Source organism: Oncorhynchus keta, chromosome 9 (genome assembly GCF_023373465.1).
Source record: "Oncorhynchus keta strain PuntledgeMale-10-30-2019 chromosome 9, Oket_V2, whole genome shotgun sequence".
Classification (NCBI taxonomy): Eukaryota; Metazoa; Chordata; class Actinopteri; order Salmoniformes; family Salmonidae; genus Oncorhynchus; species Oncorhynchus keta.
The window spans coordinates 32280879-32295655 of NC_068429.1; the positions used below are offsets into that span (position 1 = coordinate 32280879).

The 14777-nt window shown below is 42.7% G+C and overlaps 1 protein-coding gene across 3 annotated transcripts in view; it reads left to right on the forward strand.

Moving 5' to 3' along the window:
- LOC118387570 (colorectal mutant cancer protein) overlaps positions 1-14777 on the forward strand; it is a 125066-nt gene that overhangs the window by 72295 nt on the left and 37994 nt on the right. For all 3 annotated transcript variants that reach the window (XM_035776056.2, XM_035776057.2, XM_035776058.2), the window contains 4 exons: positions 72-214; positions 4063-4205; positions 7361-7524; positions 11615-11821. In XM_035776056.2, the coding sequence (XP_035631949.1) occupies positions 72-214; positions 4063-4205; positions 7361-7524; positions 11615-11821 (657 nt within the window). The remainder of the gene's footprint in view (positions 1-71; positions 215-4062; positions 4206-7360; positions 7525-11614; positions 11822-14777) is intronic.

Consider the following 14777-nt stretch of genomic DNA (forward strand, 5'->3'; position numbering starts at 1 on the left):
TCGCCTCTCAGATATCAAGGCATTAGCTCAGTGGGATAACACGGTTAATGTGTATGCGTGTGTTTTGCCAGTGTGAGCAGTCCTATCTGATGCGGGAGCATGAGGACGTTCAGGAGCAGACCACCCTACGATACGAGGAGAGGATCACAGAGCTGCACAGCATCATCGCTGAGCTCAACAAGAAGATAGACGTGCTACAGGGCTCTACCATCAGGTGGGTGGTAGACACAAATGCACACTCACACACACAAGCAGACACATACATGCGCACATAGGCAGGTATGCAGGCTAGGGTTGGGCGATATGGCCTAAAAATCATATCTCTATTTTATTCAAACTTAAGGGCAGTTCAATTAAAACATATATTATTTTTTTCTCTAAATAAGCTTTGTTGTACATTTAAAGGTCAAATACACTGTATTTCAAAGAGTCAGCGATAATCTAATGAATTCAGGGCTTGTGAAATTATACCTAGGCTAAATATAAGCCTTCCACATCCATAAGACCCACTAATAATTCAATGTTATCAAAATAGTTTAACCTGTTTTTTTGTTGTTGCAATAATCACTCATCTGGCTTTCACGTCTGTCTATGAAAATGCCCTATTTTGTTACCAATTTAACTAGAACCATGCGTAATGCACATTCACAAGTAATGACTAACTTCTTGTAGCAGGTATTATAGAAAATTAGCACAGGTCTCATAAACAATCTCTCAAGCCTAACGTGCCAGTGAGTAGCCAGCTAATCTTTATATTTCAAATTGAACCAACTTGGATCTATGTGTTAGCTAACAAGGTAGAACAGTTTAATTGTTATGAACACACTCTTCTGTCCATCTCCAACTGTTTGAACACCATGCTGGCCTGTCCACTTTGTTCAGATGTTAAAATCAAGTGGCCTGCCTTATTTCTCAGACTGAGAATGAGTTGCCAATTCCTTATCTAATTGTGTTTTATGCTTATTGCACATTTAAAAACACAGACCAGTATAACAGTCTTTAGCTAAAATGCTGCTTGCGATATGTGGTACCCCAATGCCACGCGACAAACTGAGCATTCATTTTCCAGAATCAATGTTCATTGATACTCACGTTTTAGTAGTCTGCTCTGCACGCAACTACATGAGTAGTTGAGGTTGGGACAGCGACTTCCATTGTTAGGGCGGAGACCTGCATCACGTCATTATACACGGATCTCTGGTGTAAATGGGAAGGTGCACAGAGGAGCAAAGGAGACGAGACCAAATATACAACATGAGAACAAGCGGACATAAACACTCAAAATAACAGGCATTTGGAATATTGCGCAAAAACATACATTCAAATGAATTGAATATATCGCCCAGCCCTAATGCACCACACACACACACACCACCTCCACCCTCAATTCCCTTAGGGACCCTAATTGTGCCTCCCTTTGATTGGAATCCCTTTTTCGTACCCTGTCGTATAACTCTCTTCCTCCATTGTTTACTTACTGTAGTGAAATCAAAATGGCAGCATTTGCATCAGAGGCCTCCTAAATGTTTGTTTTCCTAGCTCAAGTGCCCTCTCCAGCCCTCTCCATAGGTGCTCAGCACACCGGAACAAACTCCTCTGACATAACAGGCATGGTTTTGAGTGCTAAGCAGGAACATTAACCAAACAATTCATTAGAATGAACTCAAGCATGGCAACCCCCCAAAATTCCTCCATCTCCAAAATGTGTACTGGTTTTTGATTAGGTTCATTATAAGGTCTGTTTTCTTTCATGCTCTGGTCATTTGTGTGTGTATGTGTTTGCATAAATTGTGCCATACCAATTCAGTGTATCCTGCGACATGAACAGAACAGCACACAAGTCTGTGAGTCAGTACTTTCTATTTGCCGACCTTGTGAGAACTCTGCGATGTGAATTTACTGCCTGGCTATTTATTTCACAGATGTACAATAAAGATTGTATCAAATCAATGAAATGCAGTCAAACGACCCTATAATTCAGATCTACTGCCAGGACTTGACATATCAATGTTTGGTGGTAGCAGCAGTGAGGTTGTCTGTGCAGTACTACTTTCACCAATAGAGTTTATTATTTCAATATCACATGCATACGGAATATTCACATAGTCCTGTATGCTTGTGCATATATTTAAATACTAATGCCGAGAAGTTCATCTGAAGCACGTACTGTACATATGCGCGCACACACGCACATACAGTATTCACACCCCTGACTTATTCCACATTTTGTTGTTTCAGCCTGAATTCAAAATATATATATATATATATATTTAAACCCATCTACACACAATACCCCATAATGACAAAGTGAAAGCATGTTTTTAATTTATTGAAAGTGAAATATCACATTTACATACAGTATTAATTCAAACCTCTGAGTCGGTACTCTGTAGGAGCACCTTGTGGCAGCGATTTACAGCTGTGATTCTTTCTGGGTAAGTCTCTAACAGTTTTCCACACCAGGATTGTGCAACATTTGCCCATTATTCTTTTTTCAATTATTTAAGCTCTGTCAAATTGGTTGTTGATCATTGCTAGACAACCATTTTCTCAGGTTTTGCCATAGATTGAAGTCAAATCTGTAACTTGGCCACTTAGGAACGTAAGCATCTCCAGTGTAGATTTGGCCTTGTGTTTTAGGTTATTGTCCTGCTGAAAGGTTCTCCTCTAGGTTTTTGCCTGTGCTTAGCTCCATTCTGTTTTTTATTTAATTTAACAACTTTCGGTCCTTAATGATTACAAGCATACCTATAACATGATGCAGCCACCACTATGCTTATGATACTCAGAGAGTGGTACTCAGGAATGTGTTGTATTGGATTTGCCCCAAATATAAAACTTTGTATTCAGGACTAAAAGTCATATTCCACATTTTGTTTGGAGTATTACTTTATTGCCTTGTTTAAAACAGGATGCATGTTTTGGAGTATTTTTATTCTGTACAGGCGTCCTTGTTTTCACTCTGTCAATTAAGTTAGGTATGTGTGGGGTACAGAGATGAGGTAGTCATTCAAAAATTATTTTAACCACTAGTCCATGCAACTTATTATGTGACTTGTTAACCACATTTTTTACTCTAACTTATTTAGGCTTGCCATAACAAAGGGGTTGAATACTTGTTGACTCGAGACATTTCAGATTTTTCAGCATTTTTATTAATATGTAAACATTCCTAAAAACATAATTCTACGTTGACATTATGGGGTATTGTGTGTAGGCCAGTGACACAATCTCAATTGTAATCAATTTTAATCAATTCAAGCTGTAACACAATAAAATGTGGAAAGAGTCAAGGGGTGTGAATACTTTCTGAAGGCACTACGTGCGGTATAGGGTCAGTCAGCTTGCATTTCACGTGGAAAATTTCCATATTTGAAAAGGACAAATTCTCACAACCGGTATATACTGTATGAGAGGTATATATTTCCATATTTAATAATGCATAGCTAATCACATGAAATGGCTGTATATTGCCGTTTTACAGAGGAACTAATGTTAAGCCTACAGTATATAGGCTGCATCTCAGAGGGGTCAAAGAGACATCTAAAGGTTCTCTCAGGTCATTTTTTCCAGATATTAACCATGTTAACTATATTCAAAGCTTTTAGGATTCACACGATGCATGGTTATTGTGTCCGCTATTATTCGATGAATAGCTCATACCCTACAAAACAAAAAGATCTGTAATTTCTTCTTCTAGATTCTGTACACCATCATCTGGTGTGTGTGTGTGTGTGTGTGTGTGTGTGTGTGTGTGTGTGTGTGTGTGTGTGTGTGTGTGTGTGTGTGTGTGTGTGTGTGTGTGTGTGTGTGTGTGTGTGTGTGTGTGTGTGTGTCTGGTCATGAAAACAACATTGAAGTAAAAAACTGGAATTTGTAAGAATTTCTTCTTTTGAAAATATGTGTGAGTCATACCCGTCTTGTTGCCAGATCTGTTTATGCTTTAGCCGATGCCATTTGCCATGACAGCGTCATCCAAGCACAAACATATCTGGCAACAAGGCTACTGTCATATCTGTTGGACCTAACTCAGACATAACTTTGTGACCCTTTGTCTCCCAGGGAGGAGGATGAGTTTTCGGAGCTGCGTTCGGAGCTCAGCCACAGCCAGCAGGAGGTCAATGAGGACGGACACAGCCTGGACCAGGATGGGGCGTCCGTCTCACTGCCTGAAAACCACTCCACCCTGGTGACCGCCGACATGGGTAAGGAAGGACCCAATGTGCCTGTCCTGCTTGACTGTATATCAAGTTAAAACTTCTTACGGCTGCAATCCCGTTAACGGGATCGATATGACAACAGCCAGTGAAAGTGCAGGGCGCCAAATTCAAAACAACAGAAATCTCATAATTAAAATTCCTCAAACATACATGTATCTTATACCGTTTTAAAGGTCATCTTGTTGTTAATCCCACCACAGTTTCCGGTTTCAAATAGGCTTTACAGCGAAAGCACCACAAACGATTATGTTAGGTCACCACCGACATAGAAAAACACAGCCATTTTTCCAGCCAAGGAGAGGAGTCACAAAAAGCACAAATAGAGATAAAATTCATCACTAACCTTTGATGATCTTCATCAGATGACACTCATAGGACTTCATGTTACACAATACATGTATGTTTTGTTTGATGAAGTTCATATTTATATCAAATAAATCTCATTATGCATTGGCGAGTTATGTTCACTAGTTCCAAAAACATCCAGTGATATTGCAGAGAGCCACATAATTCTACAGAAATACTCATTATAAATGTCGATGAAAATACAATTGTTAGACATGGAAATATAGGTATACCTCTCAGAAAATAACATTATAAATATTCCCTTACCTTTGATGATCTTCATCAAAATGTACTCCCAGGAATCCTAGTTCCACAATAAATGTTTGATTTGTTCGATAATGTCCATTATTTATGTCCAAGTAGCTACTTTTGTTAATCCAAACGCTCGTGCAGGTCCAGCCAAATGTTGGACGAAAACTTCAAAAAGTTATATTACAGGTCGTAGAAACATTTCAAACTTAATTTCATCCGGCCCCACATCACAGTAGAAGCCTCATTCAAGTTTCTAAAGACGGTTGACATCTAGTGGAAGCCTTAGGAAGTGCAACATAACCAATATCCCACCGTGTATTCAATGGGGGCTGGGTTGAAAATCGACCAACCTCAAAAATCTTCCCACTTCCTGTTTGGATTTCTTCTCAGGTTTTTGCCTGCCATATGAGTTCTGTTATACTCACAGACATCATTCAAACAGTTTTAGAAACGTCAGAGTGTTTTCTATCCAATACTAATAATAATATGCATATATTAGCAACTGGGACTGAGGAGCAGGCCATTTACTCTGGGAACCTCTGGGCACCTTTCATCCAAGCTACTCAATACTGCCCCTGCAGCCATAATAAGTTAAGCTAAACCCATGTACAATCAACTCCTGATAACGGCACGTTACTTAAGTGCAAACTCTGTTTAAGAGCAAAGCAAACAGCAAAGGGGTGACCAACTCCATATTAATAACCATGATTTTGCATGAGATGTTTGACGAGCAGGTGTCCACATACTCTTGGTCATGTAGTGTTTAAACTCTCACTGATCAACTGCTTTGATCAGTGGTTCTTTTGAATCATCTCTCCCATAGAGAGACTGTTCCCTATCTGTGTATGTCCTCCCTTGATGAATGGCCTGTTACAAACCAGTGGCTATAGGGTTGATGGCACACAATGCACATTTATAGGCTTCTACAGGAGCAGTTATGTGTGTGTGTATACATGTGTGGCTCTGACAGAGTGAGTGTGTGTATGTGTGTGTGTTTGTGCACTCTCCCACAATGTACAATTGATTCAGCACTCTGCTAAATCAATTTTCCACTGTGGGGGAGTGCACAAACACACTGTTGGGTCTGTAACAGAACCATTTCCCCCAAACAACACTGCACTGCACGGCAGTTCCTTCAAGTTGCTATTAATAGTCCCCTCTATCAGTGGTGCTGAGAGCACCCAGCAATCAGTTGTCAACGGTAAAGAGCTTCATCGGTTTTTCTTATTCATCATCCTCAACGTTTAGCAGAGCGCTAGAAGAAAAACATCTTTCAATCTTCGCAGTCCTTCGTCCCTGGCTGTAGCTGTGGCAATCTTATCCCCACACAAACAGGATTTCACCAGTCAGGAAATAGTTTTCAAGTTTTGTTCATCTTCACATTCCTTCGCACTGTGCTAATTGCATTTGCATTGTTGGCAGAATCTGCACTTAAGGGGGGCACTTGGGGAAATACATCCGCCACTCTCCACATTTTAATTTCCCACACAATGTACCCAGGCTCTGTTTGGTCTTTGGACAATAATAATCATCATCATCTTCATTATTATTTTGGATGCAATATGGAAGCAGATGCTAACCATCGACATGCATGTCTTTGCTGCTTTGCAGGGATTGTATTAATATGCCAATTGAAATGAGTTTCCGATGAGCTCATTTGATTACCTCTGGAGATAAGAAGTTGATAGTGAATAGGGAACGGAAGCTCTGAAAGTGATGATGAAGCTTTGGTTGGAGCTAGTTACAACCCCAGGGTTGTGGGTTTGATTCCCGCAGGTCTTAACTGTAGGTTAATGTACGGAATGACAATATTGTCATAATATATCATAAAAAAGAATGGTCCTGCTTGTATCTTCATCACTGTTGTCTTTCTCTCAGATAGTTATGTGGTGTGTGTTGTGCTCTAAGCAGAAGATGTGTGTGATGTGTTTTACTAGCCTGCAGCATTCCTCCAGTCAGCCTCAGGTATTCAGTTAAACCATTAAGCACATGGCCTGTTATTAGTATATCACTAGTTGTCTTTCTTTCTTTTATTTGACCTTTATTAAACTAGGCAAGTCAGTTAAGGACAAATTCTTATTTTCAGTGATGGCCTAGGAACACTGGGTTAACTGCCTTGTTTAGGGACAGAACAACAGATTTTTACCTTGTCGGCTCAGGGATTCGATCTTGCAACCTTTCGGTTACCAGTCCAATGCTCTAACCACTAGGCTACCTGCCGACTAGTACACAATACATCATCACTATGCTGCTATGCTAACAAGGTCACCTTACCCATGCAGACTACAGTAGTTTTGTTGTTCTTTGCACATTGAGATTTTAACTATTTTCTCCTAGGTCTGTGTATCTGGCTCTAGCCCTATTATTTATCCCTGTATCGGGCATACTGGCATTCATTCATCTGATACAAGATCAGTTTATTTGACCCTGGCCCTGGGCTTCCTTGTTGTAGACTACTGCAGTGACCTCAACTCTGTTTGTAAACATTTATCTGTTCCTAGACCAGTTACATCTGACCCCGGTCCTGTGTTTTCTCCGTGTAGACAACTGCAGTGACCTGAACTCAGAGCTACAGCGGGTTCTGACGGGGCTGGAGAGCGTTCTGTGTGGGAGAAAGAAGAGCACATGCAGCCTGTCTGTGGCCGAGGTGGACCGCCAGATAGAGCAGCTGACCACCGCCAGCGAACACTGTGACCTCGCCATCAAGGTAAGACACCAGGAAATGACTTGCGGCGAAGACTGAGACCCTTCTAGAAAATCCATTTCCTTCCTCATTATAAACACAATTAATTGGGAGTTAACAGTAAAGGATGAGAAAGAGTGGCCAGAGTGAGAAAAAAACAACATGCAGGATAGATTAATATAGGTGAACCCAATACTGGTGTGCAAACCTCTCCTATCAAATGCATTCACAGACACTGTAAATAAAAGAGAGTGAGATTAGTTATAATAACACACACTGTCATATGATGTTGAACTGTCCTGCTGGAACAGAGCCACTTCCTGTAATCAGTCAGTAGGGGTCCTGGGGTGACCCTGGGTTGGACCCAGCAGTAACCAACCGCCTGTTTCAGCCTGGGGGCCGGGGCCTGTGTGAGTCAGACTGATGTCAGCCTAATGTCTGACTGATGGAGGCGTGAAGGTGGTCCCCACGGTGATGCTTCAGCTCTGGTAATGTAACCCTGTCTGCCTAGTTGTCGTCTTCGCAGCGATGTGAGTGCCAGCAGTCCTGATGGGAATTCAGTCTGCTAGCTATTGGTTTCCTCGCAAAATTATTATACAACACACACACACACACACACACACACACACACACACACACACACACACACACACACACACACACACACACACACACACACACACACACACACACACACTGAAAGATGAGGGGGGTTGAGAGAGGCAGAGTGAAGGATGTAGAGAGAGCAAGCGATAGACTGAAGGGAGCTCCTTGCCTCATACACCTAGTGATTTCACTGAATATGAGCTGACGGCTCAATGGAAATATGTCCTTGGTGTTAAGACTACTAAAGGCTTGACAGACAATCACCATCACTGGCATTCCTTTAGTGACAGTCACAGCCCACTGTAATGTGGGATAATGGATTTACTTGGCTTTATTTAGCCAAGTAATAGATAGCCAGCAATAGATAGCTAAACAAACTAAAAGTATGTACACATCCCTTCACATTAGCAGATTTGGCTATTTCAGCTAAACCTGTTGCTGACAGAGGTGTATAAAATTGAGCGCACAGCCCTGCAATCTCCATAGGAAAACATTGGCAGTAGAATGGCCCATACAGAAGAGCTCAGTGACTGTCAACGTTGCACCGTCATACAGTAGGATGCCACATTTCCAACAAGTCAGTTCGTCAAATTTCTGCCCTGCTAAAACTGCCCCAGTCAACTGTAAGTGCTGTTATTGTGAAGTCGAAATGTATAGGAGCAACAACGGCTCAGCTACGAAGTGGTAGGCCACACAAGCTCACAGAATGGGACCGCTGAGTGCTGAAGAGTGTATCGCATAAAAATCATCTGTCCTTGGTTGCAACGCGTTAGCACAATAACTGTTCGCTATAGCATACAATGACATTTTAGACGGTTCTGAGCTTTCAACTTTGTGGCAACAGTTTGGGGAAGGTCTTTTTCCTGTTTCAGCATGACAATGCCCCCATGCACAAAGCTAAGTCCATACATAAATGTTTTTTTGTGACTGGTGTGGAAGAACTTGACTGGCCTGCACAGAGCCTTGACCTCAACCCCCCGGAACACCTTTGGGATGAATTGGAATGTCGACTGTGATCCAGGCCTAATTGCGCAACATCCGTGCCCGACCTCACTAATGCTCTTGTGGCTGAATGGAAGCAAGTCCCTGCAGCAATGTTCCAACATCTAGTGGAAAGCGTTCCAAGAAGAGTGGAGGCTGTTATAGCAGCAAAGAGGGTACCAACTCCATATTAATGCCCATGATTTTGGAATGAGATGTTCGACGAGAAGGTGTCCACATACTTTTGGCCATGTAGTGTATCTAAATTTCTTAACAAACAAATTGGACTTGGCTCTCAAATTCAGTTTGTGATTCCAAAACTGAATCCTAAATCCTAAAATGTGATGTGAAAGAAGTCATTGAACACTGTTCTTGTATTTAATTTCTCTCCCTTTTGTTGGCTGGTCACAGTGGACACAACCAGTGCTAATCGATTAGGATGAGGACAAGAGCTTTCTCCTTGTGCTTGAAAGAGAGGATATCGAGCTGGCTTTTTCCATTATGAATCTGACCTCACTTAATCCTAATCCAATTACCTTTTGTGGGAAGAAAAATGGACGCCTTCACATTTCCAGTTGAGGCTTAATAATCCCAAACCGATCCCTGGAGTCGTCTCTAGACTGAGTTGTCCTAATGGTGTCACCCTTACAAAAACACATCTAAAATAACGGAATGTATGTTAGTTGATAGAAACAATTATTGTCCAATGAGTATGAGAGGTGGATCGGATACCATTTTTCCTACACCGACCTATCCAGTCCTTTCAGATTTGCGAGGAGAGTCAGCCAAGGGTCTAGGGATGGGTTTTGGATTGGGCCATGGTATCCCGTGAATGTGGGCCCAATCCATTACCATGTACTAATAAGCCTATTAATAGATATTGGGTGTTCATTTGGCACAGACAAGGTTAAGTTACTCGATGTTCCATAGTGGTAGTTGGGCTTCTAAAACAGTTTCGATGCGGTTGATAAAGCCGATCCATACCTCATACAGAGAGAAAGGCGATGTACTTTATTTTATATAGAGCCCATAGACACCATGCCTTCTTAAACCCACCAGAATCCGCTACCATGAAGTCTGAAGTTTAACAAGAGAGTGTAAAATACATATGTAAAGTGTTTGAGCATTTAAAATTATTTATCAGAGTGAATTCAGGACATATTGCACTACACTCTGCTAATTCAGTGCATTTTCAAATATGTTACAGATTTCAGATGTTCTTCGTTAGAAAAGAACTGTGTACTACTACTGTAAACAATGTATAAGTTCAAGCCAATACCAGGCCACAGAAATAGAGAATATTCTATACAGTACCACCCATCAGTATCACTGGGGCTTATCTTAACCATGCTGGGAGGACGCATGGCTTTCGACCTTCGTCTCTCCCGAGCCCGTATGGGAGTTGTAGCGATGAGACAAGATAGTAACTACTATTGGATACCACGAAATTGGGGAGAAATGGGGGTAAAATTCAAAAAAAAAAAAATAGAGATAGAGGGAATATGAGGAAAGGAATGAAATCCCAAGTCTCATTGACTGTTGTAGATCCCAGACCAGCCCAGCACTCAATCTCCCTAACCCGCGCGATGAGACAAGGATATCCCTACCAGCCAAACCCTCCCTAACCCAGATGACGCTAGGCCAATTGTCGCCCCATGGACCGGCCGGCTGCGACAGAGCCTGGGCGCGAACCCAGAGTCTCTGGTGGCACAGCTAGCACTGCAATGCAGTGCTCTAGACCACTGCACCACCAGGGAGGCCCCTCCTTTTGTCTCTGTGTCTCTTTGTCTGTCTATTTCTGTCTCTCTGGCTGTGTGTGTGTCAGTTGAGAGGGAGATGGAGGGATTAGAGGGCTAGCTGGATGGAGGGATAAGCGAGATTGACGCTCCATGGTGGAGGACAAATGAAGGCAGGACTCAGGCCTGTCTACACACCTATGAATCACTCACCAGAGATGAGGATCTGTAGAGGCAGACATGGTCATAGACTCCATCCCTCTGCCATATCTCACACTCACGCACACACATGCGCACATACATAGAGTTATACACTCTGAAATATGGGCACTTTGGGAGATCAGGTTTTTTTCTCCACTGGATAAAAATAGGAAAAAGACACATGTACATACATCATAGTCTAGGATGCCTGTTCTACTCGTGTAAATTGAGACACATGGTGTAGGGCTAAACTACCCACAAATTATGAACATGAAATTGGTGAACTGACAGGGGAAAATCCTGTGTGAAAATGTATGTGCCTGACGTGTTTGTATTTTTGTTTTGTCTGTCTCACTTTTGTTTTGTCTCTGTTCTTTGTTTACATTTTTTTCATTGATTATTCTCATAGTTTTCTTCTCTTTCTTGGGACTACTTCAAGGTACCTAGAGTCCCAGAGAAACCAGAGTCATTCACATTTGGTTACTAGAATTGTGACCATGTAATCGCAATCTCAACACTATACATACTGCTCTGTAAAAAGGTTTGCCATGAAACAACATTCCCCCTCTGTCCTTTCCTCCTTTCCCCAGACGGTGGAGGAGATCGAAGGGGCCCTGGGCCGGGACTTCTACCCCAGCCTGTCGGAGGAGCGGGTGCGCTGGGAGAAGGAGCTGGCAGGCCTGAGGGAAGAGAACGAGAGCTTAACAGCCATGCTGTGCTCCAAGGAGGAGGACCTGAACCGCACCAAGGCCACCATGAACGCCATCCGGGAGGAACGCGATCGCCTGAGACGACGGGTCAGTCAGCTGTGTCCCGTAGAATGTTTTTTCATTTGGTCATTTTGTCTGGAGCGACACAATAGAGCTGTGTACCTATGAACCTTTCTATGTGACTGTGTTGGTGGCTGATAAACTGGGATGCAATGTTGCTTATTACCAAGGCAGATTTAATAACATTTTGATTGCCTCTAGCCCATAACAGAAAATACATAGTGATACATAGTACCTTGTATCTAGTGAGGTGGGAGGAAAAAAGAAGTGGATCAAATTAGCAATGCATGTTTCTCAGTTTTCTTTCTATGTTTCATGTTTTTATTGGCTCCCAAAATAGTGGCGTGAACTTGAGCCTGTTGCCAAATCTCCAGTAAATGTGTCCTAGTGTGAACCAGTTCTAGGCAGAGAACGAAGACCTGAATCAGACTGAATCAAAGAAATCTCTGCAAAGAGGCTCTAAAATGTAATTATGGTCCGCCATTTCCATTGTTGGATTGAATGATCTGCGGAGAGCGGCGAGGGGTTAATATATACACATGATCTCTGATGTGTTGTCGCTAGGCCACTGCACTGACGTACGCGCGCTTCCGTCTCTAATTACAACATGTTTATTCAGGGACGTCTGAAGGAGAAGAAGACATTACTGGGCAGGAGCGGCCAGACACATGTATTTATCCACACTTCTACAAGAATGAACCCTTTGAATTCTCCAGCTGCAAACTGAGACCTACTGTCTGAACCAAACAATGGTTCCCCGGTTAGGACGGGCCTCCGAATTAATACGTAGAGCACTTTTAGACACATAATCAAATCTGGTGTCCTAAGGCTTGCTGAAGCTGGTTAAGGCGGTAATGCAATTGGGTCTTTCTATGAACTAGGGTACCAGTGAGGATTTCCTACACTGGACAACGTGTTACAGCTGTCATGTCATTAGTTTAAGATATAAGGAGGATCATAGCTATATTCGATACAATTAATGAGTTGATTTAACATCTATGTTTAATCCTTTATCATGGTTGGTGTCTTGATGGAGTGATAAGTATCATTTTTTTGTCTTTATCTGTTGTGGTCTAGTACTGTATTTTTGCTATCTAGGGCCATCAACTTTAAGTGCTGCCTGTCTTCCCAGTGACCTACTTGGTGTGTGAACTGCTGACTGCTCATAATTTGCAGATAGTTGTTGACACATCAACCAGGATCAAGATGCAGGGCAATTTGTGACTTGTTTTGGTAATCAGTGGCTGTATTGGAGGGGGAGTGGTTTCACCTTTCCTAGGCAGTCAGCAGTTAGTACAGGAAGGTGTGCTTTCCACCTCTGCTAAGCAATTAGTGTTAGTTCTTCAGTTTCCCAGCTGCGGCTGTAAGCGGCGGTTGTGGTGGTTTTGTCGCAAAACAAAGATCGTTGCCAAAACAAAGACGGTTCTACCGAGTTGTTCGAGGAAGGAAAGAGAGGAATGCTCCACACCACTCTCTCACTTGAGAATCTTACCTAGTTATTTATAGATGATCTCATTTTGCTCTTTTGTAGCTTTATCAACTGTGTGTGTGTTTTCTGTACCTGTTTGCACCTGTAGGCTTCACAGACGCTCTCCACCCCTTGGCTGCAACCCTTCTAGTTTAGTGTAGCCTGCGCGTACAACTCATGTGGAATTCCTGATCTCTGGCAGCGTTTGGAACTGCCGATATTGGGTAAGAACGCCGAGTTCATCTCAGCCTATGCTGCCCTTCAGTCCCTTGCCTTTTTGGCCCTGACCGAGACATGGATCACCCCATCTCCTCATTTGAATTTCATGCTGTCACTTGTCCACTCAAGCTTAACCTTATTGTCATCTATTGCCCACCAGATGCCCTTGGAGAGTTCCTCAGTGTGCTTGACACCTTGATAAGCTCATTTCCTGATGATGGCTCACCGCTCTTTGTACTTGGCAATTTCAACCTCCCAACATGTGCCTTCAACTCATTTCTTTCCAACTCTCTCTTCCTCCCCACTTGTCTCTCTTGACTTCACCCTTACCCAATCCCCAACAACTTACAAGATAGGCAATACGCTTGACCTCATCTTCACTAGAGTCCGCTCCGGCAGGTTTGTGCGCTACAACATCTATAGAGTATGGCCCTATCCCACACAGGAAGCGGCGCAGATCCTAATCCAGGCACTTGTCCTCTCCCATCTGGACTACTGCAACTCGCTTTTGTCTGGGCTCCCTGCTTGTGCCATCAAACCCCTGCAAGTTCTCTCATGTCACCCCGCTCCTCCACACACTCCACTGGCTTCCAGTCGATGCTTGCATCCACTACAAGACCATGGTGCTTACGGAACAGCTAGAGGAACTGCCCTTCCCTACCTTCAGCCTATGTTCAAACCCTACACCCCAACCGAGCACTCCATTCTGCAACTTCAAGTCTCTCGGCCCTTCCACCCCTACAGGAGGGCAGCTCCTGCCTAGCCCAGTCCAAGCTCTTCTCTGTCCTGGCACCCCAATGGTGGAACCAGCTTCCCTCTGAAGGACAGCAGAGTTCCTGCCCGTCTTCCGAAAGCATCTGAAATACTACCTCTTCAAAAAGCATCTTAAATAATCCTCTTCCCCCAACCCCTCTTTCCAGCTCTGACTCGACTGATAGCTACGTTATTGAGATTTTCTATTCTATTCCTGTGATATGTGGTTGTCCCACCTAGCCATCTTAAGATGAATACACTAACTGTAAGTCGCTCTGGATAAGAGCATCTGCTAAATAACTCAAATGTAAATGTAAAATGTATGGCCGTGTAAATTGTCATTTATATCATATATTAAGCATTAGTCTGTTAAAGTAGACATCGCTTGAACCCTGTAAGAATTCCATATCTAGCTGTCAGACAGTGTTTTTGTATAGAGAGTTCAGACATGTAGTGTAACTACTTAACATTTTGTGTCTCCTTAGTTTTCACCCCATAACATGTTTTCATGGGCACACAAATACAAAATAATGTATGCATTGC